The 21,825-nt window shown below is 37.6% G+C and overlaps 1 protein-coding gene across 1 annotated transcript; it reads left to right on the forward strand.

Moving 5' to 3' along the window:
• The first annotated feature begins 6,620 nt into the window (after positions 1-6,620).
• On the forward strand, positions 6,621-21,353 carry LOC122069268 (DEAD-box ATP-dependent RNA helicase 53, mitochondrial-like). The gene is made up of 8 exons (XM_042633236.1): positions 6,621-7,200; positions 9,453-9,580; positions 9,889-10,300; positions 10,956-11,054; positions 11,344-11,568; positions 16,856-17,017; positions 17,648-18,110; positions 21,040-21,353. The coding sequence occupies exons 1-7, from the start codon at positions 6,778-6,780 to the stop codon at positions 18,098-18,100; spliced, it is 1,902 nt and encodes a 633-aa protein (XP_042489170.1). The 5' UTR covers positions 6,621-6,777; the 3' UTR covers positions 18,101-18,110; positions 21,040-21,353.
• The last annotated feature ends 472 nt before the right edge of the window (positions 21,354-21,825 follow it).

Below are 21,825 nucleotides of genomic sequence, written 5' to 3' on the forward strand. Positions count from 1 at the left end.
GAATGTGAGTGACATATCATCACTATCATCGAGTAGAGCATCTCGTAAATTATCTTAAAACCACATCCAGCTGTCCATACACTTAACTTCAACTACACTATATGTAATAGAAAAAATACCGTTGTTCCTATAAACAGATATTGCATTCAACAGAACTCCTCCAATATACCCTTGAGGTGGTAGCCATTAAGACCAATGAATGGTCTACATCCTCTCAAAAAACCCTTCTTGCAAGCATCAAAATAGATAAATAATCTTTTAAAAATTAGATTATTTGACATACGGTTCATGGTCTCAAACTGGAGCTTAAAAATACTCCCAACATCCTTCTAAAGTACCAACCTACCATAAGCAGGTAATTTTGCATAGGACTTGGAATGACTTCCTTCATTAATATCTTGAGCAAGTCTGCGTGCCCTGTACAATTTGGTGTAGTGGAATTGAAGACCATATGTTTTCTGCATATGATCAACCATAGTTTCTATTTTCATTTCTGGTTCAACCTTCAACTGTTGAAGAAATTTCATTGCTATCCATCTAGATGTAGTAGACTTGTTCTTGGTTGCCTTAATACATGTATAAATTGCGTTATATGTTTTTATCATGTAGGTGACACCATTTGATATTAGTGAAACATGTAATCTCCATGACCATTTTGGTGCTCTGCATATAACTGTAACTCTAGCTTGTTCATTTTTCAATCTGATAATATCAAACCCCTCTTGCAGTATATACTCTCTCAAAGTTTCCCTGAAATGCTATACACTTCCATACACATTACCTTCAGCTATCTTCACCTTACCACCTTCACCCACATAGTTCTATTCACCAAATTTACCATAACACTCTTCAGATTCATATCCAGATAGGTCATCATCAAATGAATCCTCAATATTTTTCCCATACCCATCATCCTCTGTAGCTTTAATGTCATTATGACCATCTTCTCTTTCACTTTCATCATCTCACTCATCTTCGCTGCCCATTTTTCAATCTTCATCAGATTCAACCATAGAGTCATCCAAACATACATTGCTCTTGCTAACAGCCCTGACAACCTCATCAGACACTCTCAGTCTCTTACCAGTAGCTTCACTTCTGCTACTAGCTCTTCCACTAGAAGTAGCAGTGCTCTTATACCTTGCAATAGTCATAGTACCTTTACCTCCCCTAGCAGTAGCTGTAGCATAAGTAGTAGCACTTCCGCTTCCACTTCGACTACAACTACTATTAGCATTAGTAGCAGCTCTATATACAGCAATTTTCCCTTACCCTGACTAGGACCAGCACCATATGGTTGTAGAGGCTGTTGACATTATCCAGTAGGTTTATCATCAAGTTCACCATCTCTATCATTAACTGGACTGCTAGGGAACCGGTTGACTTTAAATTCATCGGTTGCAGACTTGCTGTAAACAATGTCATCCACATATATTTTTATCATATCACAACTATGCAAACCAAACAACTCATACACTGATGGATCATCTGTTACCTCCCTTATCTCATTGTTTGGTAATATACACTTCACTTTAAAAACTACATTGTGACCCACATGCACATGTGTGATAAGTTCATTGTAGATGTCATACACCATGTCCAAGTAGCCATATAAGTCTGGGTTAACAATTTTAACTACCGTCTTTCAAGTCCAATGGTATTGAATAGCACACTTAACAGTCATTCCTAAAGAAAATCAAATGTGAGAAAATAGAGAAAATAAGTAACAATACTTAATACTGATCAATACTAATGGCTGGGTTGTAAATATCATGAAACATGAAAACTAAGATTCATCAATACTCCCAAGTTACAGCATTCTGAAAGATTGATATCCACCAAAAGTGAATAAGAACTGTTGAACAATGTGTGAGGGAAAACTAAGACCACCACAATAATCCAATCTAACATGAATACATGAAACACTCTACACTAGTAAAGCCCCACTCACAAAATTAACATGAATACATAAAACACTCTCCTATAGTAAAGCCTCACTCGCCTCACTCATAGAATTTACTTCTTCAAATTTTAATAACCAAAAGGGAGAATATGCATTGGAGCTTGATGGAATATTTATAATAAAGAAACTGATCAGTTCACAGATTATAATTTATTGAGTTCAATTTGATCGATTTTACATAGATTACACTTTATTCAGTTCAATTCAAACACAACAAACTTGAGATGAAATCAAGCTACCCATTATAAAAAAGGATCGAAAAACAGCAGGAAGGACTATATGATGGTCCAATGGCAATGCTAGGCTTTGATGATATAAACGAGGGATTTTTCATAAGAAAGAGCTGGCATAATTAGCTGGATGTTGGAATCAAGCTACCCACCATCATATTGCTTATGAAAATCAAGCTATTGAAGGTATTATTAAACGAAAAAGAGAAGAAAACCCCAACAAACCTGAGATGAAATTTTGAGTTTCAGTCGACTAGCAGAGAACATGGCTTCTTAAAAATTTGAGTTTCTTCCTTCTTCTGTAGTCTAACAGGTAGTAAAGGGACGAAATATCAGAGAAACCCCTCCCTCATATGCTGCTTGTCCCTATCAAGATTGCTCGATGGCGATGGTTGTAGAGTCCTTTTTTTCCAAAATAGAATCCCAAAATCAACCCAATAGTTAGAAAATAGATTCCCAAAATCACAAATTAATTTCGTAGTTAGAGATATGAACTATGTAACATGGAAGAAGAAACCTAAAATAAAGCTTGCTCTTACTTTCCAATAAGGAAGAAGAACCCTAAAAACCATAAGAGAAAGAGAACTTCACTATTGAAATACTTTGGTTGGACAAGTCGCCGGATGGGAGAAGTGGTCACGATTGCACGTCGGAGGGGAGAGGTGCTCACGATCGTACGTCGAAGGGGAGCAGTGCTCACGATAGTTGCAAGAAAATCTCTTCTCGGTTTGGGTATCTCTTAGTCATATGGGTGAGAGAGTGTGAGTTTAGAAGAAGAAGAAGAAGGGAAAGAGAGGGTAATATTGTCCTCTCACAATAGCATGGGGTGTTTTGGGAATTTTGTAAAAAAACCAACAGAGGTTCTATCACTTAACACGGTCGGCTAACGGTAGGGACTGATTTGGAATTTTTTGAATTTTCAGGGGGTATCTTTGGTGTTTCGAAAAATCCAGGCGGTGGCATTGAATAAGGATCAAAGTTCAGGGGGTGGCAGTGCAATTTTCTCTAATATATATGAGTAACTTCGCATGTACAGATGTATGCGTGGTCATTTGTTACATGGTGGAGAGAGTATATACATGTAACAGATTAAATATTTAAATGCTAATATATGTGTGTGTGTGTGTGAGAGAGAGAGAGAGAGAGAGAGAGAGAGAGAGAGAGAGAGAGAGAGATTTTTCAGGAAGTTCGATTACCCTTGAGGGAGTGCCGAAGTTACCAAGACTATTATGGGATGACCCCTTATAAATCACTAGGCCCTGATGGGTTTTCAGGGATTTCTTCGACATGTATGACCCTTTGTCAAACCCAACATTTTTTATTTAGTAAAGTCTTTCTTTGATGACAGCTATTTTGCTGATGATCTAAATCGCATATACATCACTTTTATTTCGAAAGTTGAATTCCCTTCTTCCATTTTGGACCACCAACCCATTGGTCTTTACAAATTTGCAAACAAAATTATTAGCCAATTATAGTGGCTATCTTCCTCTGTCCCATCTTTTTTTTTTTTAGGTGAAGAAAAATGGTATTCCATAGTAGTGATTATAGCCCCTAGGCCAAAGCCCTCATATGGCAAGCAGGGCTTCTGTAAGAACAACAAGTGATAATGGAGTGTGCAAACTCAAACCCACAACCAGCCGATCGCGCGATGATGGCCAAGGGCTTCCTTCAGACTTTGTCTCATCTTTTACATCTTATATCATTCAATCAAAATGACTTTGTAAAAGTCGTTTCATAAAAGATAACATCCTTCTGTGTCATTAGCTTTTTCTGTTTTATCAGAAAGAATAAATGTGGTACGAAGGGATTCATGTCTATTAAATTAGATATGAGTAAGGTTATGATCGACAAGCAAGAGTAGGAATTTCTCAAAGCTAACATTTTAGCTTATGGTTTTAATCCTTTTTGGGGAAGCTGGATTAAGAATTGTGTTAAATCTTAAGAACTTGCAATTCTGCTCAATGGTTCTCCACTTTCATCTTTTAAGCTTTCCCAAGGTTTATAAACAGATCCCTTATCTTCTTACCTATTTGTCTTATGTGCTGAACTTATCTATACTCAATTGACTATTGCACTTTCTCATAATTGCATTTGAGGTATCAAAATCTCTAGAAATTGTGAGCCCATTTCCCATATGGCTTTCGTAGCTGATCTTAGTTTGTTTGGAGAAGCTTCAATCCATGGAACACATGTTTTCATTTTAACTATTGATGAGTAATGTAGATACACTGGGCAAGCCTTGAATATTCACTAGACTAAAAGCTCAATTCAGTCCAAATGTCTCTAGCTCTCTTCGTTGACTTTTATCTGAAAGATGTCACATTGTCTCTACGACAAAGACTGGATCATTATCTGGGTATTTCATTTATTTGTGGTAGATTGAACACAGCTCACTACATGAACAAACCATTCATAGGAATGGAACCCTATGCACTAAGGCTGTGTTTGGTATGCAATATGGGTCAAGAACTCATTTGGACGAAGGCTATGTTTGGCATGATAGAATATCATGGGTACTCATTAACCCTTCCTTATCTCCTTTGGGGCAAAATAATGAAAGCGAAATATTTCTCTTATTTGGGGTTTCTTTATGTGGCTGTTCCTTATTCTGCATCGTAGGTCAAAGATCTTCCAGTGAAAGGGTTATTCATCAAAGTCAGCCATGGTAGATCAATTAACCCTGGGATTCTAGGGTTCTTAAGTATTCTACCCCTTCAATGGTTGCTGATTTATTGATTATAACCTTCACATTTGGAAGAGCCAACTTGTTTGATTTTGTTGGTTGCTAGATATGGCTGAAGCTATTTTATCTATTCCCCTTCTGTTACATGAGTGAAACGAGTCTTTTATTTGGCACTCCACATCTAATAGACTCTTCAGTTTCATTAACTTGTAGGATTTTGCCGCTTTGAAACTCAATTAATGAGTCCATATGGACTATACTTCTATTGTTCAGTGGCCAGATGTTGTTGATCTATCTCAGCAATTTTCTCCATCACTATCTACGGTTAATTATTCTATCTTAATTTGTGCATGGTTTTTTAACTACCCCTTAAAAGATTCAGGATGAGTTTATGGAATTGATTTTTGAGGAGAATTTATTTTGGTGGAATACAATTTTATATTGGCAGGACAGGAAGTGAAAGTCTTAGTTAAGCGTGTGACAAGGTCTTAAGAAAGTATCAGATTTGGGGTGGCAAAGACAAACCATTTGGACAAACTCAAAAAGCTTACCCGGGATGATTACTGAACTTTTTCAAGGTGCATGGCCTTGGTCTTCATTTTCTAGATTTTGGCACTTATCTCTTATTAGAGTTTTGTTGCATTTTTTTCTAATCAAAAAAAGAAAAAATCAATTTATTAAAAATAAAACTTAAAACATCATTGTTTGAGCTAGTGCTCAATATTTGTGTTTCTTTTGTCATAGCCATATGTGCTATTCAGCTTCGTTGTTGATGTTTATCTGACGTGCATCCAATGCTCAAAAACACCTTGGGTTGCATGTGGTTACTTTGGTCTCCATGCTTAAGTGTTTCCAACAATTTGATACGTGCCAAACACTCTGTTACATCACAGGGGAATTCAATCTTGTTGAGATTCAAAGGACAAGTCATCTTTATGAGAAGTTTGGCCAGTAAACCTACATTTATGAAATCCTATGTTTTTGTATGTGAACAAAGATATTTATTATTAATTACATATCCTTTTTCATTGGCAAAAAAAAAAAAAAAAATCTTGCACTCTCCAAGGATTGCGCGCCAAGAAAGGCCTTTTTAGGGGGTATTTGGTTCGGTAAATCAAATGGTATATGTATCAGATATGAATGTCAATCTTTTGATAGACATTCTTTTGAATTATGTTTCTTTTTGAAAAATCGTTTGGTTGCTTTAAGGCTAGTGCATGTTTCTCGTGGGTTGAGACATTGGCTTCTGTAGAGAACGTCTTTCTGCTTTCTCCTTTTATATTAGGTGGTGAAAATGTTGCTCAAATCTGAGTTTAAGTGTTGAGGTGAACTCAGATTTAAAGCACATCCTTTGTAATATGGTTATTCATGGGAAGTAGGATGCTCACTTATGAGGATCATTTTAGTGGAACCAAACAACTCTAAAAATTAAGAATTATCATTCTAAAGATTGTCATCCCAAAGATTTACCGAATGAAACACCCCTTTAGACTCTAGAGACTGAGGGTTTTTACTATGGAATGAGATTGAGATAACATTGTTCGGTTTAATAGGGCGTTTCACAATCCACTCTTGGATTACAATCTTTCCTCAATGGGGAGCTCTTTACTCGAAAGATTCTGATCAAACGTGTCTAATTCAGAGGAACCATAGTAAAAGTCATCATCGAGAGCCAGAGTATTAATTCTTTTTTAAAATCCCAACCACGTCTAAAACCCTTCGCTTTTGCATAAATATCTTCTTTCTACCGTAAACCCTCTGCGCGGTTCTCCACCAACTGTGCCTCTCTTTGCCCCTTCTCTTCTCCTGAGAAACTGGGAGTTCATTTCTAGGGTTTCTCTATCAGAATCATATCTCTTTGATTCATTTCTAGGGTTTGGAAAACCACCACACAGAAGATGAATCACCTTATCAGGAAGTCAGCTTCGATCGCTTCCTTGGCATCGAGGCATACTCGAACTGCTTTGATCTCAGTAGAGTCACTTCATTTTGCTCCAGTTGTAATAGCTACTGAAAATGTTAAATGTGTTGTGTTTAGCGGTAAAATTCGTTCATTTATGTCTTCTGAGTTGCCGGTGAAGCAAGAGTTTGGTTTGGGGGTTAGAGGTTTTCATTTCTTGGCTGCTCCTTTGGCATTTAGAGCTACAATAGCTGCTAGAGCGGAATTTGCGATTGATGAATTCTTTGATGAGGAGAGGCCTTCGGGGAAGAAGGTTCGTGGAGAGAACGACGAGGGGCTTGAGATTGCTAAGCTGGGGATTGCTCCTGAGATTGTTTCTGCTCTTGCAAAGAAAGGAATTGCGAAGCTCTTTCCAATTCAGGTGTGTGCGTGTGTTGTGTGTTTCCTTGTTTATTTCTATAAATTCTTCTCGCATTCCTCTATGAATCCACTGCTCTGCTTTTGATTTGGTTTAAAGTTGTTGAAAGTCAAATCCCTCTTCGTTTGTGCTCTAACATGAATATCCTTAGTTTCGGAAACAGATCTTTGACAGGGTTAATTGAAAATTTGAAAAAGATTTCTTTCATTGTCTTCATTCGTCATACGTCGGAGGTTTTCGATGTTCCCTGTGTATTTTTATTGGTCTTCTTTTTTTTTTTTTTTTTTTTTTTTTTTTTTTTTTTTTTTTTTTTTTTTTTTTTTTTTTTTTTTTTTAAATTAAAATTTTTGGTTTATATTGGTCATTAATGTGCTCAATCTATTGACTGTTAATGTCATGAGGTTATCTTAACATGGTTGAACTTGCAACTGGAGACATGGGTAACTTGTAGTTTCAAACATGATTAGTATTCTTTAGGAAGATGTTAATTAGTTTGTGTTTGGAAACGTCAATTTGAAATTGAAAAAGTATGTTAAATTTGCACTATGGATAATTACGAACTCCAGTTGATCAGGTTATCCCTGGAAAGCCAAGTCTCAGACTTCCACCCTTTTCAGACTCTTATTGGGTAATCTGTGTTTGAATCTGCTGGATAATATGATGCTACTAGGAGATGTAGGTTTAGCACACTACTTTTTAGCTTCTTCTATGGTGTTGTCCATTTTATAGTTTTCTTATTGCATGACATACAACAAACAACACAACAAAATGTAGGCTATTCTTTAGTTATTGGCCGAAGCAGCACTGCACATATAGACCCCATCCCCTATTCTTGTTAAATTTCATCCCAATCTTTATAGTTGGAGAAAAAAAAAAAGGTGAAAATATGGTTATAACTTAATAGTCGGTATGATTGAAAATTGTGGGCTGTCCAAAATACATGGAAATAATTGTTTACAAGTTGGCCATAGGTTTGAATTTCACTACCAAAGTTGACATGTAGCTCAGTTTCTGATCCAAGAGGGACCCTACCTAGCCACATCACTACTAATGTAGTCAAAATCAATTGGGGCATTTTTGCCAAGCTTTGCAAGTGGCAACACATCTGTGCTGTTATCTTTTTTGTATTTATTGTTTTTATGCAGTAACATAGTTTTTAAGGCTGTAAGGCGACGGAGGCGTTTGAGGGTCTTTCAGAGCGCCTTAGCGATAATGCGGGCATAAAGCGTCGCCTTATCGACTAAAACGTTCCTGTGTAATTTTTTTATAAAACCAATTTATTTGGCTCAAATCCTAGTTGAATCCTATTACTCATATGTTAACTAAATATTAAATGTTCATATTAACATATTAATATGAATACATATTAATCAATAAATGTTCAAAAATGTTCCTATTACCAATGTAAGGTATTCATCAAGAAAACAAATCAATAAAGTGAATAAAATAAGTTAATCTTCATCAATCATCAATCATCAATCATCAATCTTATTAACATATAATATAAATACATAATTATGAAACAAAATTATAAATATAAAGAAAAGAAGACAAAAAATACAAGTATTTATTATATTTATCCCTATGATACCAAAATGAGTGCCTAAGCCTTAAGGTCATCCACTATATTTCTACTCCTGTCAAAGAAGAATAAAGCTAACCGTTGCCGGAGCAAGCTCACTGCTACCGGAGCAAAATGGTCGCCTGGATCAGTGGTTCTTCTTTGTTCCTTGATTCCTTCTCAAAGTCCTTTCTTAAAACCCTTTACAAAATCCAAACCCCGTTTGTGAATCGTGTTATTGTTTTGTTTGTTTTGGTTATTTTTGGTGGAGTAAAGCTGATCCCATACATCTCAAGTGTTAACAAAACCATACACCTACCAATAAAAAAATTATATTTGGAATCTTCATCAAGTAATTTTAAAATGTATTAAAGAAAAAAAAACCCTTATAAGGCGCCACTTCACACAAGGCGGAGCACTGTCTTACCATCTCTAGATCGCATCAGCGCCAAGGCGTTGGTAAGGCGACGCCTTAGTAGCGCCTTAAAAACTATGTGCAGTAATGAATTTTCTACTTGTCTATTTAACAAATAAATGGATTGATCTGCTAGGTTGTATTTCATGCTTTGGAATGGTATGTATCCATGGTAGTTATTGTCCAAATATGACTCTTAATTGAAAACTTGGTTCTTCTTTCTGCAAAAATAGGTGCCATTGCAACTACATTTAATTTTTTTCCTGGGTTGTTTTATAGAAAGCTGTATTGGAACCAGCAATGCAAGGCCGTGATATGATTGGTCGGGCTAGAACAGGAACAGGGAAGACTCTAGCTTTTGGGATTCCCATTATGGATAGAATAATTCAGTTCAACGCTAAACATGGGTATATTTCCTTCTGCCGCACTATCTTATTTATTTCAGCAGTTTTAATTGTGCTGATCTGATAAGTTATTTAGGGAAAAGTGTCTCTGAATCACCAGCATAGCCTACATCTCCTCACATTAAGTTTTTCTCTCATCTAAAAAATGAATAAGAAAATCAATGTGAGGGGCATAGGCTACGCTGGTGGTTCATAGAACCCTTCCCCAATTATTTATTAGGTTTTCGGTTGGCAGGGAGATGGGTGTGTAATTTGATTCGTATGATGTTTTCCCTCTTTATGCATTGAGAAGTTTTCTTTCATCTATCCAGACGTGGAAGAAATCCTTTGGCTTTGGTATTGGCTCCAACGAGAGAACTTGCAAGGCAAGTTGAGAAGGAATTCCATGAATCTGCCCCTAATTTGGATACACTATGTGTTTATGGAGGTGTGCCAATTTCACACCAAATGAACACTCTTGATCATGGTGTTGATGTCGTTGTTGGCACACCTGGTCGAATTATTGATCTCCTTAAGAGAGGTGCCTTAAACTTGTCAGAAGTTCAGTTTATTGTTCTTGATGAGGCAGATCAGATGCTTGCCGTGGGCTTTGATGAGGATGTTGAAGTAATATTAGAGAAGTTACCCAAGAAACGTCAGAGCATGATGTTCTCAGCCACCATGCCAACCTGGATAAGAAAGCTCACCCAAAAGTATCTGAAGGACCCACTAACTATTGATCTTGTGAGTATGCATTTGCCTCTGCTTTATTCATATATCCTCCTGTTGACGAATAATGAAGGCGTCGTAATTACCATTACCACCATTTTGCAGAAGCATCATTGTTACTGTTGTCATCACCATCCTCTTTATCATCTTCATTTTTTATTCCAGTACCATATATATAAAATTGTGAACAAACAGTGTGCTGACTTTGCTGTTGTAGATATAGTCAATATACTTGTTATTTCTGGAACACTCTGCAGCAGGTTCCATTCATTCTGTTATGACAGATAGATACTTTAAAAACTTTCCAGTCTTCAAGCATGAAAGTCTAGCATTGAATATGCACTCTGATATTTGAAATGGGATGATCAATATTGAATGTGAATGTGGAATTTGGAGTATTCGTGTATTTTTGCTTTTGTTTTTCTTAAAATAGAAATCTGTGTTCATTATGGTTATTATTGATTGACGTCTGCTGTTCATGATGTAAGTTTGTATCTATTGGAATGTCATGTCCAATTGACATTGTAGTGTTGTTAAATATTGCAAAATAAATACAAGATCATTCAGTTAGGGGAGGGGATGGTTCAAGATAACTGGTGAAATTTCAATTTCTGCTACCAGTTCGACTGCAGACTTAGTTGTTATGGACTGTGTATCATTTCCACTGTAGGTAGGAGATTCTGATCAGAAGTTGGCAGAAGGGATTACTCTATATTCAATTGTGGCTGACATGTATGGGAAAGCATCAGTTATTGGTCCCCTGATAACGGTATGACTCCAGAATTTTTTCTCTCTTCGCAATCTTTTCATTTTTTTTTTAAGGAGAAAAGAACCCTGCCTGCTTGCACGTCTCTATGCACAGACATAGGCAGGCACAAAAATACCGTACTGCCCCCCCGCCCAGATGCCTCCATGTGGCCCCCATTGTCTTGCTCGCTGGTGCGGTGGCTGCACAAGCAGACAGGGTTCTCTTGCCCTTTTTTTAATTTTCTTATAGCAGCATCTTTGCCTTGGAAGTATCATGCAAGTTTTTGAGCTAACACTTGGTTGCTTTTCAGGAACATGCAAAGGGAGGAAAATGTATTGTTTTCACACAAACTAAACGTGATGCTGATCGCTTGGCATATTCTATGGCCCGCAGTCTTAGTTGTGAGGCTTTGCATGGGGATATCTCACAAAATCAGAGGGAAAGGACACTTGCAGGCTTTAGGGATGGGCGCTTCAATGTCTTAGTTGCCACTGATGTTGCTGCCCGTGGACTTGATGTACCTAATGTTGATCTGGTAAGAGGTTTTCCCATTCTGGTTTTAACTTGTATATATTATAATGATATAACTATGGCATCCAAGTTACGTTGTATAGTTGGAGTAAGATAGTGAGACCCAGGCCATGTTTAAGTTTTTGTTACTGTACATTCCCCCTGCTCCTCTACAGACACGACATCAAATGATAAAAAAATATTCTGTCTATGATTCACAGTGGTGCTTTATGTCCGGAAAGACACTTGATAAAGTCTGCAAAATTTTGTTTCTTCGCTATCTTATCCTGTTTAGTCTCTGGTGGTTACTGGTATTATAATCTGGATGCATCTTTGAACTGGATCAAGGTCACATTGAGGAGATTGAAAAACCTTTGGGTTTCTGATGCGATTCTGGGGTTGGAAACCCTGTTTGAGTTTGCTTTGGGCCAACCTAAGTAATATTAGACTCGAATCAAGAGTTTAGAGGTAAAACAGTAAATATTCATAATTTTATAAAGAGTGGCAGTTTGGTGAATAAATGGAATCTTAAATGATTATTAAGGAATAAAAAAGAAGAGGATATAAGGGGATTACATTAACGAGGGGGTAGACTTGGATAAACTTAAGGTATGGGACAAGAAAGAATAAGGGAGAGGGGGAGGGGTAATGTTTGGAAAAAAATAGAAGGGAAGTTAAAGAACAACCAAAAGGTTGTCTTCAACCTTGTGTGGGCAGAAAAGGGTGGAGGACAGGTTTTGACTTAAAGGTGTTTGAATCCATTCATATGGTCACGGTTTGCCTGAAATCATAGGAGAAGGTCACAAACTTGCTGAACTACGGAATACACACAACCGACAGTCCGAGGGTCCGTTTGATAACGTAAATGGAAAAACACCTCAAAAACCATTTGACAAATTTGTTTCATTTTATCCATTTCTTGAAACGTAATTAAAATTTATGTTTGAAAAAACGGGCTTGACGGAAGAGACAAACTTGTTTTTCTGTTTCTAGAAACAATTGGATGAGAAAAAAATGGGGATGTGCCAGACAAAAGGATTCCAAACTTGAACCTTGAAATAAACCGACCATACTTGGCTGCAACTTGGCTTCTCGCAAGCTCATCTCCCAGACATTATTTGCAACTCGGCTTCTCTGGCTGGACCCTGTACTCCTGTTCTCTCTCTCTCTACCGCCTCCTTTCGCCTGAAACTAGTAGCAGGAAGCAGCAGTAGCAGTGGTAGAAGTGAGAATTCGAAGCAGCAGCAGTAGGCGAACAGACTCTTGGGAGAAACCCCTCTTTATCGACGAAGGTGAGAACCCCTTCCTCTCTCACTGCCTGCATATCCCTCTCTGAATGTCTATGTGGATCAAATCGATCTCTCTTGCCCCTCTCCCCTCATCCTTCCAAAGACGAAGAAGGACAGAAAAGGAGAAGGACAGAAACTGTTTCTGGAAACAGGTTTATCAAACGGTTTTTAACACTTCCAAAAACTGTTTCTTAGCACACAAACGGAAAAATCTGTTTCTGCTGTTTGTCAGCACAGAAACAGCAGAAACTTTATTAAACGGACCCAAGTAATCACCAGAGAATTCAAATAGAGCTCTGCAAGTTCTATCAGATGGTAGTTGCAGATCCAGCTATGAATAAAAGCTTGTGTTCTCAATAGGATGGATTTCAGAAAACCGAAGTCCTAGGGTTTCTGATTGCTTAGGGAAGTATGCCCTTCACCTCAAAATTTCAGAACTAGTAGGTGGAAGTATGCCCTTCACCTCAAAATTTCAGAACTAGTAGGTGGCTCTTGAAGGAGTTCAGTCAAACTGAGTGGGGCTGTTAAATACATCCCGAACAGGGTAATGAAACAGATAAAAAGAAATATAGAACAAAGGAAGGAGAAAGAAGAGAAGAGAGAGTAAAAGACTAACTGGAGGGGAGAAAGAGCAGAACCAGGAAAAGGGAGGGGGAAACCATGCAACCTCCAATCTCACCACAGCGAAGCACAGTAACAACCAGTAAATTTTTCGACTCTATTCTAGCTCAATCTCTACTCTTAAATATAAATATAAAGAAAAATCCTAACATATTAATAGAAACCCAACTCAAAACAAGAAACTAAAGGATTACATGGAAATAAATCTCCAACAAAGAGAATGCAACTACAAAGATACCCCCAAGTAGCTAATTAACCCCTACCGACCCTTGGGCCAAAAAGTTGCTTTTGGTCGGTTGTGTCTTAGCTTTGGTCTCTAATTGGGTCAATTATGCTAATGCAAATGCATCAGTTTTGTGGCCCATAATAGGCTTCTGCTAGAGAGAAGCCATTTGTAGCAATGCCACGAATTCCAAGTCTGGGAGATCAAATGTCAAAATCTGAAGGACTGTAGACTTCTAAGTGCTTATTTGCTTGGTTTAATATCCTATGCATTTTTTTTTTTGGTTGTTGCATGCTTAATCTGTTATTTCATAGAGAAGTTATTTGCTTCTTATTCCACTTTCATGGTTGCATGAGAAGTGTATTAGTGTTTTCATCTCTTAGGCTGTTGTGTTTTTGAGTACACTGATGAGTGATATAAACAGTTGGCTTGCAATGCAGTTGCTGCCTTATTAATATGTATAGATAGCATCATTGGATACATTCATCCTATGGAATCATTCTTAGCATTTCTTTTCCATATGGTCATATATGGTACATAATTCGGTGCATATACTTTCGGGAATTCTTGGTCCCTTGCTCAAAATCTTGAGATGCTTAGAGTATGCTGAGTCTTTGTGGGTGTGGTGGCTTTCTGTGCAACCAAGAGGTGCCGTGCCGTAGATGTGGGAATTTTTGTATGGATGGCATCATGCAATTTATTACTTTGAAGTATGTTTCCAAGATATTTCCTTCCCTTTTGTGAAGGGAAGCTAATTGGGAGGCTGTCTTATGTGCCATTTTTAAATCGTCAACTGATGAAAAAAAAGAAAGAAAAAAGGGTTGAATTCCTATGTTTCCATGGATTGCAGAAGGTCTGTTTGGAATTTTGTTTCTGTGCCATGGGATATACTTTTACAGTCTTGGAGCCTGTGCAGTCAGATATGGGTTAATGTGTTATATGTATATATGTAGTTGAATCAGTTATAGGTTGGGAGATATCTCTTGTTTAAGCACTCAGATCTGTTAGGATTTTTTTCTTTCTCTTCACTTGTTTAAACACTCAGAGCTGCTAGGATTCTTTTTCTCCTTACAGAAGCTATTCTTCCTTACGCTCTCTTCACAGGCTACGTGGTTTGGTTTGTTGCTGGTGCCCTCCAGAAACCCCCCCCTCCCCTCCCAAACAGAAAAAAGGCTACTTTCAGGCTGTTGTGTTTTTGAAACCTATTTCTAGTTGACTTCCCTTGTGGGCCTCTCTCTCTCTCTCTCTCTCGCACACACACTCACACATTTAAAGTTCGACTTTATGTTTCCTCTTAAAGCTCCTGGATATCTCTTTCTAAACTCATTTTTCAATAAGCTCAAATTCAAAAAAGAAGAGCTTATGTGAGTGGATTCTTTGTAATTATCTTGATAATTCATAAAATATCTAGTGTTTCCTCTTTTTCCAGGTACCACGACATATGGAAACTGAGAAAAATATTAAACTGCAATTGCTGGGTAATGTCCTACTGTAATTGGATAATCAAAACAGTACCAAAACAGAATCTTTCCTGAGAAAATAAAATCCAGAGGGTAGAAAGTGCATAGATCAAAATCAGAACGTCATAGGACTCTGAAACTTAAGTCAAGTTTGGTAAATCAGTATTACAACATATGAAAATTGCAGATCAGTCTAATGAGCAGATCTGATACTTGGGAATAATCCTAGTTGTACTAGGAGAAGGGAGAATTAGCAAATTGGCCAATTGAAATAAAGATCAGAGAACAGAATTATGTTGGGATTTAATTCTGATCACTGAGTATAAATATTAGCCAAAACAGATTAGCGTCAACAGTGAATCGATTCTGCACTTAGAACAGTAGAACAGTAACATATAGGAGTAAGGGTAGATTAGGAAATCTTAAATAATTCCAGATCTGCAGGTCAGAATTTTACGAAACTGGAATTGAGTTCACCAAAATTTGGAGGTGTTCTAATGACTGGATCACTCTAACCAGAATTCATGCAAAAAAAAGCCTTGCGTATTAATTCCAACTAGAACAAATTTACTAGAAGATGAATTGCAGAAAATTAGCTAGAACTTGAACTTACTTGTTAGTGGATGAAGGATGATCATGGAATAATAGGAACACTAAGCAACAATACTTGGGCTTCACAGCGCAAGGTGGTTCGATTAGATCAAACACCAACATAACACAAGGGATCTTGATCAAACACAAAAAAATCTTCAAACATGAAGAGGCAAGCAAAATCTGTAGTTTCTTTACTAAATTCGTGTACATTGTTAGGGCCCTTACAAACTTATATAGAAGGTTCAAAAGCCGACTCCTACACTAAAAAGGAAAGGCCTAACCCAATCTTTAAATAATAAGATAACCTAAACTGACCAGGAAACTGACTCAGTGACATAGTCAAACTTCAAGTCCTAACATGCCTATGAGTTAAGTTTGATGTGGACTCATGACAATGAAATAAATAATTAAAGACAACTTAAATTGAACCAACATTGGACTGAACAAAACCAAATTAATCATGAAATAAACCAACTTATAATGGAATTAACGTATTCAGTCTATTACCCATATTTTAGGCCCATTGAAGTGGCCTATTACACTAAACACCCAATGAATGGAAGGCCCATCATATAGAGAACCCAACCTCTTGGATCTATTCCTAATAAACAAGCCCATTTTGGTGATGAATCTGTTTCACGGGGAAGAATGGATGGACACAAAATGACTCCTCCCTGATCCTTGATGTTATATAGGTCACTGCAACCTGAAGCCCTAGCAAAATAGCTGATATACTGCGTTATTTGTTAATGTGATGGCAGTGTGATAAATTCCTCCTGGGGAGAAAAAAAATGAAAAATTCCCTGCAATAAAATGTTGGCTGATTGCTTAAATTATAAGTTGATTTGTTGACAGTAACATGTGAAAAATAATGTGACCAAATTTTTTTGGTAATTTTGCCCCTAGTTCATCCATCTGAAGGCTTCTATCTGTGTATTCCTCGTGTTCTTTGAATTTTTTTTCTGAATTTTGGGTATGCTTTCAGTGAGCTGGGCTTATGTTATGTATTGTTTTGCATTCTCATTTTAAGATTAGTTCAACTTCCTGAATGCTTGTGAATATGTTATGACGCTGTATGTATTTTTTTCTCCTGTTTTCCAACTTTTGACTTTATTTTATGTTCAGGTGATACATTATGAGCTTCCAAATAATTCGGAGATCTTTGTTCATAGATCTGGCCGAACTGGACGTGCTGGAAAGAAGGGAAGTGCTATTCTAATTTATACGGATTCACAGCAGAGATCTGTTAGAATGATAGAGCGGGATGTGGGATGCAAGTTTAAAGAGGTTTGTGCTAAACTCACTCCATTCATGCACACACACCAACACGCACAAAAGAACAAGACCTTCAAATAGTAGCATTTCTATTGAGAACTTTTCCATCTTTAGGGATTGACAGTGCACTGTAAGGTATGTGTGTGATCCTCTGATTTGAGGCATTTTGGAATGGCAACGTTATTATTTCTACCACTGGTGATAGATAGGAACTCTTTGGATTGGTCACCTATCAACTTCTGTATTCCAAGTCAAGTGTTGCCTTCCATGTGTTGGATTTCTATCCTTGTCTCTATACCATTTAACAATAACATTTGCCTGTTGAGCATTTTTTAAAGCCTTGCTCTGCCACATGGATGGTGAAATGCATTAAGACTGAAATTTCTTATCAAGTAAGTGGACGTTTTTTAGTGCTACCCAGGCTGCTACATGGGAAAGGAGGGCCACTGTGACCTTTTTTTCTTTCCTGTGTGGCAGATATGTTCCCCAAATCCCTAGGGCCTAGGCTTTGAATGCTATTGCTACCTAGATTCAAGTGCGCGTGCACGCGCACACACACACACATGCATACAAATGCACATATGCAATATATATGCTTTTTGTTTTTTGCGAAAGACTGAATACCTCATCTATTGTCTACAGCTTCCCAAGATTGCTGTTGAGGCCGGAGATAGGGAGATGTTCAGTGAGATGGGTGGTGGTGGTCGATTTGGCTCTTATGGAAGTTCAGGAGGTGGTCGTTCTGGTGGTTCTGGATTCGGCCGTTCTAGTAGCTTTGGTGGTTCATCATCTGGTCGTATGGGTGGTTATGGTGATTCGGGTTCTGGTCGTTTTGGTTCCTTCGGTGGATCAGGTTCAGGTCGATCTGGTGGTGGAGCTGGTAGTTATGGTTCGAGTCGCTCTGGTAACTTTGGTGGTTCTGGGTTTGGCCGTCCCAGTGGTTCAGGTCGTTCTAGCGATTTTGGTGGATCTGGTCGTTCAAGTGGATTTGGGGATTCTGGTTCAAGATTTGGTGGATCCAGTTCTAGACATTTTGGAGGCTTGAGTGATGGTACTCTCGATGATGATCGGAAGCCTGCAAGGAATTCATTTTAACTTATTGGAGGTCAGTTCATCCTTGCTTCTTACATGAGATAATGGAAATGGTGTTTTAACTTCACTGCTTGTTTGTTGTAATGGGAAGGGGGGGGGACCGCTTAAATTTTGAGGTGCTGAAGACATTTTTTTGCCTATTGTTTCTTCGACTTGGTTGTGGTTCCTTTTGTTCTTTATCAGTTCATTGGTAACACTTATGTTGTGGTTTTCAGATTAATTGGTTTTTGGTCTGTTTGAAGAGTAATTGATTGTTATGCTGCATGTTCCATGGAACTCTAGAGAAAATGACACCTTGAGAACATGCATGCAATTCAATATTTGCACCTAGGGTGCCAGTCTGGCTGGTTTCAGGCTCAACTTTGAACCAAAATTATTTGGACTTAGCTGGGCTTAGTCTCAAGTTTGGGTCAAAGTTTTTTGAATTCCCCAATCCAGGCCTGGCCCTCACCTCCTTCATCTGTACCTTAACTTTCTTAAGACACATGCACCTAGATATGCTTCATGGTCTAGTTGGTTGATCATTTGACCTTTAGACTAAAAGGGTGTTTCCATGTGGTGATGGAACTGGTAATGGTATTTATGTGGGAGTTCCAATGTGCTGAGGATCTTCTAATGGCAAAAGAAAGCAAACCACAAAAAACACTTAAGGATATATGCTGCTATGCATTTGGAGGATCATATTATTTATATCACTAATGATGGAAAATAAAATTTTAGGTAATATTTGAAAATTTTGTTCGTAGAAATGATGTATTGGTGGCTCCACCATTTGTTCAGACTTTGCAGTTGACAATTTCTTATAAGCCGTATTAGTTGCCCATCAGTTGGTCTTACGCCAAATATTCATGATGTAGTTGTCAACCAAATTGATGTAGTTAAATCACCTACATGGGCTTAGTTTATTAGAAATAAGCTTTGGGTTGGGTTATGGACATGTTGGGCCTTTGGTCCCATGTGTTTTCTTTGTAAAGGGCCACTTTAATGGGCCTGTAATATGGGTAGAGGCTAGGCATACAGGATTAGTTAAGGTTAAGAGTCTTTATTTATTTTTATTTTAATTGTTATGCAGGTGTTTTAGTTAGGCTGGATTAGGATTCTATAACTCTAGTCCTGTTTTGAGTCCATTTACTTATTAGTTAAGGATTGTGTTGAACTTTTTTAGTGTAGGAGTCTATTTTTGAGTCTTATCTATAAGTTGTAAGAAGGCCTAGCATTGTACCTGAATTTTGATTAATGAAATCTAGAACATCTTTGTAAGGCGAGGATTGGGTTGGGCCTTCCTTTTTACTGTTATTTTTTCTGCTGTTTTTCTCTATTGAAGTTCTCGTGTTTGATCAAGAAACCCCTTGTGAGTGATTGAGGTAGATTGGTGTTTGATCCAATTGAGCACCTTGCGGTGTGAAGCTTGGGTGGGTAGATTGCTTTATTGTTCGTGTTCTGAAATTATTGATGCACTATTGGAATTGCTGATTATTCTATTTATTATACCTGAATTCTGCCATTGACAAGTTCAAGTTTTGAGAATTTTCTGCAACTAGAACATCTTGTTCTAGAAGAGATCATATGCCAGACTTTATTTACATGAAATCTGTCTAGGGAACTTTGACCATTAGAATCCTTCCAAATTTTGATTGGATGTTCTATCAATCTAAATTATAACTCACTTCAATTTTGGCAAGTTTCTGACCTGCTGATCTGTAGTTATTCCTGTTTTCCAGTTCTGCTCCCGAATACTATCATCGATTCTGATTCCCTGTTCTATGTTTCTTGCTGATATCAGATTCATATGAAGAATCCATTGGCGATTCAAACCCTAAATGTTTAAACGTAAGGGTCCTGTAACTCATCAGCCTAGCTAACCGTATAACCTCTTTGCTGAAGAGGTAAGAAGCAATACAAATCTCCTTGGACAGACCATCGAAGATTGTCAAGGAGGCTTTTTCGCAAAGCCCCTGGATAATCGAAGGCCTTCAGAACTTAATTTAAAGCAAGTGTAACAAGATGGACAAGCAAACTGCTGCAAGGTCTGAAAATGAGACAAGAATCTCGGTTTGCAAGGTTGAACTGCCCATCCTGCGGTTCTCATGATCCAGGTTTAGGTGGAAGAAGTCTATTTTACTCCGTCAGAGTTACAAAAGACTCTCCTCTAGTTCAAGTAGTTCAGGAGTTAAACTAGCTTAGTGAATCGATTTCAGGCTAAAGCCTGCCTCCCCATCATCCCTTGCTTCTTTGAAATTGCTTTCCTTTGAGTGAAGGCAGCATATGTGCATTGGTCACATAGGCTTGGAAGTACCCACTCGTGTCCTATTCAGTCAATCTCTGTTTAACCTCTGATATTACTGTTTTACCCTTTTCCTATTGGTAGTATTCCCCCATATTTACTGATTTTACCATTGGATCGATTTCTGATTGTCAGTAGTTGTTCTAGACATTGCTTGGTAAACTTGAGTTTGGTGGTTATCTATCCATCTGATTTTATTCTATTTGGTTTCTCCTAAATCTGGATTTTATTTTGTGTATTTCAATCTTGTTTTTGGTACTGTTTTAATTATTCAATTATAGTCCTACATTTCACATGAATCAACCACCGATGGATGGTTGCTTGAGTTCTGGGTGTGGGATCTAGCAGTAGGTGTACAACTGCTTTGGTTTTGGTACTTTTACCAACTGATTGCTCCTTCGGTTTTTTGTTGATGACTTCTCGCTGGGGTCCATCCACTGGTGCATCCAAACTTCCGCTACATTACAACAAGTTCTATTTCCTTGTTTGATTGATTACACACGTGGTGCAAAATATTGAAATTGTTGCTTTTGATTTTCTATGATCACATTTGACCTCACTGGAGGACTCCAATCAGACAATTCTGTTTATCTTAATTTTCTATGATCATGTTTGACTTCTATTAGGTTATAAGCTGTGCTTGGTCTTTCTGATACAGATCCTCTGATGGCCACGAATTGGAAGGAGGATTCAAAGAGAGGTCCAGTACAACTTAGAGAATTTTGTGATTAACAAGGGATTGTTGGTGATATTCTTATTCTCATCCTATGAAGGGGATGCAAGTGACTAGATTTACAATTAAAAGAGCACAATTTTGGTTCATTTTACTGGTAATATTAGGTTCATTTATAGTATAGATTATTCTTGTTTGTATCCTATTTCAAACCCCAAGTGGACAAATTTTATTATGCTAATCTCATCCCATGTAAATTACGTTTCTCAACAGCCTAATATTTCTTGGGTTCTTCCTCATGTCTCCTCTTTACTACTATTTCTATCTACAATATGGTTTGCAGGAAATCATATATTGGTTAGAGGTAGTGCTTCTTTGATGTTGGGGTGCAACTCGAAATGTAAATGAGAAGCTGTGGTAATGTTCTTGTCAATGACTTTTGTATGTCAAATGTGGTTCATTTACTACAGTTTCCTAGAAAGGGGAAGACTAGAGATCTTAAATAATTTTTCCTTGTAGGTTGTTGCACGTTTTTTATCTCAGGATTTTTCATGTCAGCAGCCATGGGTGGGCTTTTGTTGGGCCCTATTACTTTTTATGTTATTGTTTGAAGTGATAAAAAATTCTGTTCCCCCCCCCCCTCCCTTTTTATTCGTATAGAAAATAAAATAAAACAAAATGGAGCCTTATAAGATTTTGGAGAAAGTTTTAATTCGCAAACTTATCCTTAAAGTTTTAATTCACAAGCTTATCCTTGCTATCACAATAACT

The sequence above is a fragment of the Macadamia integrifolia genome, unplaced genomic scaffold (assembly GCF_013358625.1).
Source record: "Macadamia integrifolia cultivar HAES 741 unplaced genomic scaffold, SCU_Mint_v3 scaffold566, whole genome shotgun sequence".
NCBI lineage: Eukaryota > Viridiplantae > Streptophyta > Magnoliopsida > Proteales > Proteaceae > Macadamia > Macadamia integrifolia.

What these genes read in the sequence shown, in the direction of transcription:
- LOC122069268 (XM_042633236.1), top strand. Translation starts at nt 6,778, where the DNA reads ATGAATCACCTTATCAGGAAGTCAGCTTCGATCGCTTCCTTGGCATCG. An exon ending in CGAAGCTCTTTCCAATTCAG is followed by an intron (nt 7,201 to 9,452) that starts GTGTGTGCGTGT and finishes GTTGTTTTATAG; the next exon opens with AAAGCTGTATTGGAACCAGC. An exon ending in ATGTACCTAATGTTGATCTG is followed by an intron (nt 11,569 to 16,855) that starts GTAAGAGGTTTT and finishes TTTTATGTTCAG; the next exon opens with GTGATACATTATGAGCTTCC.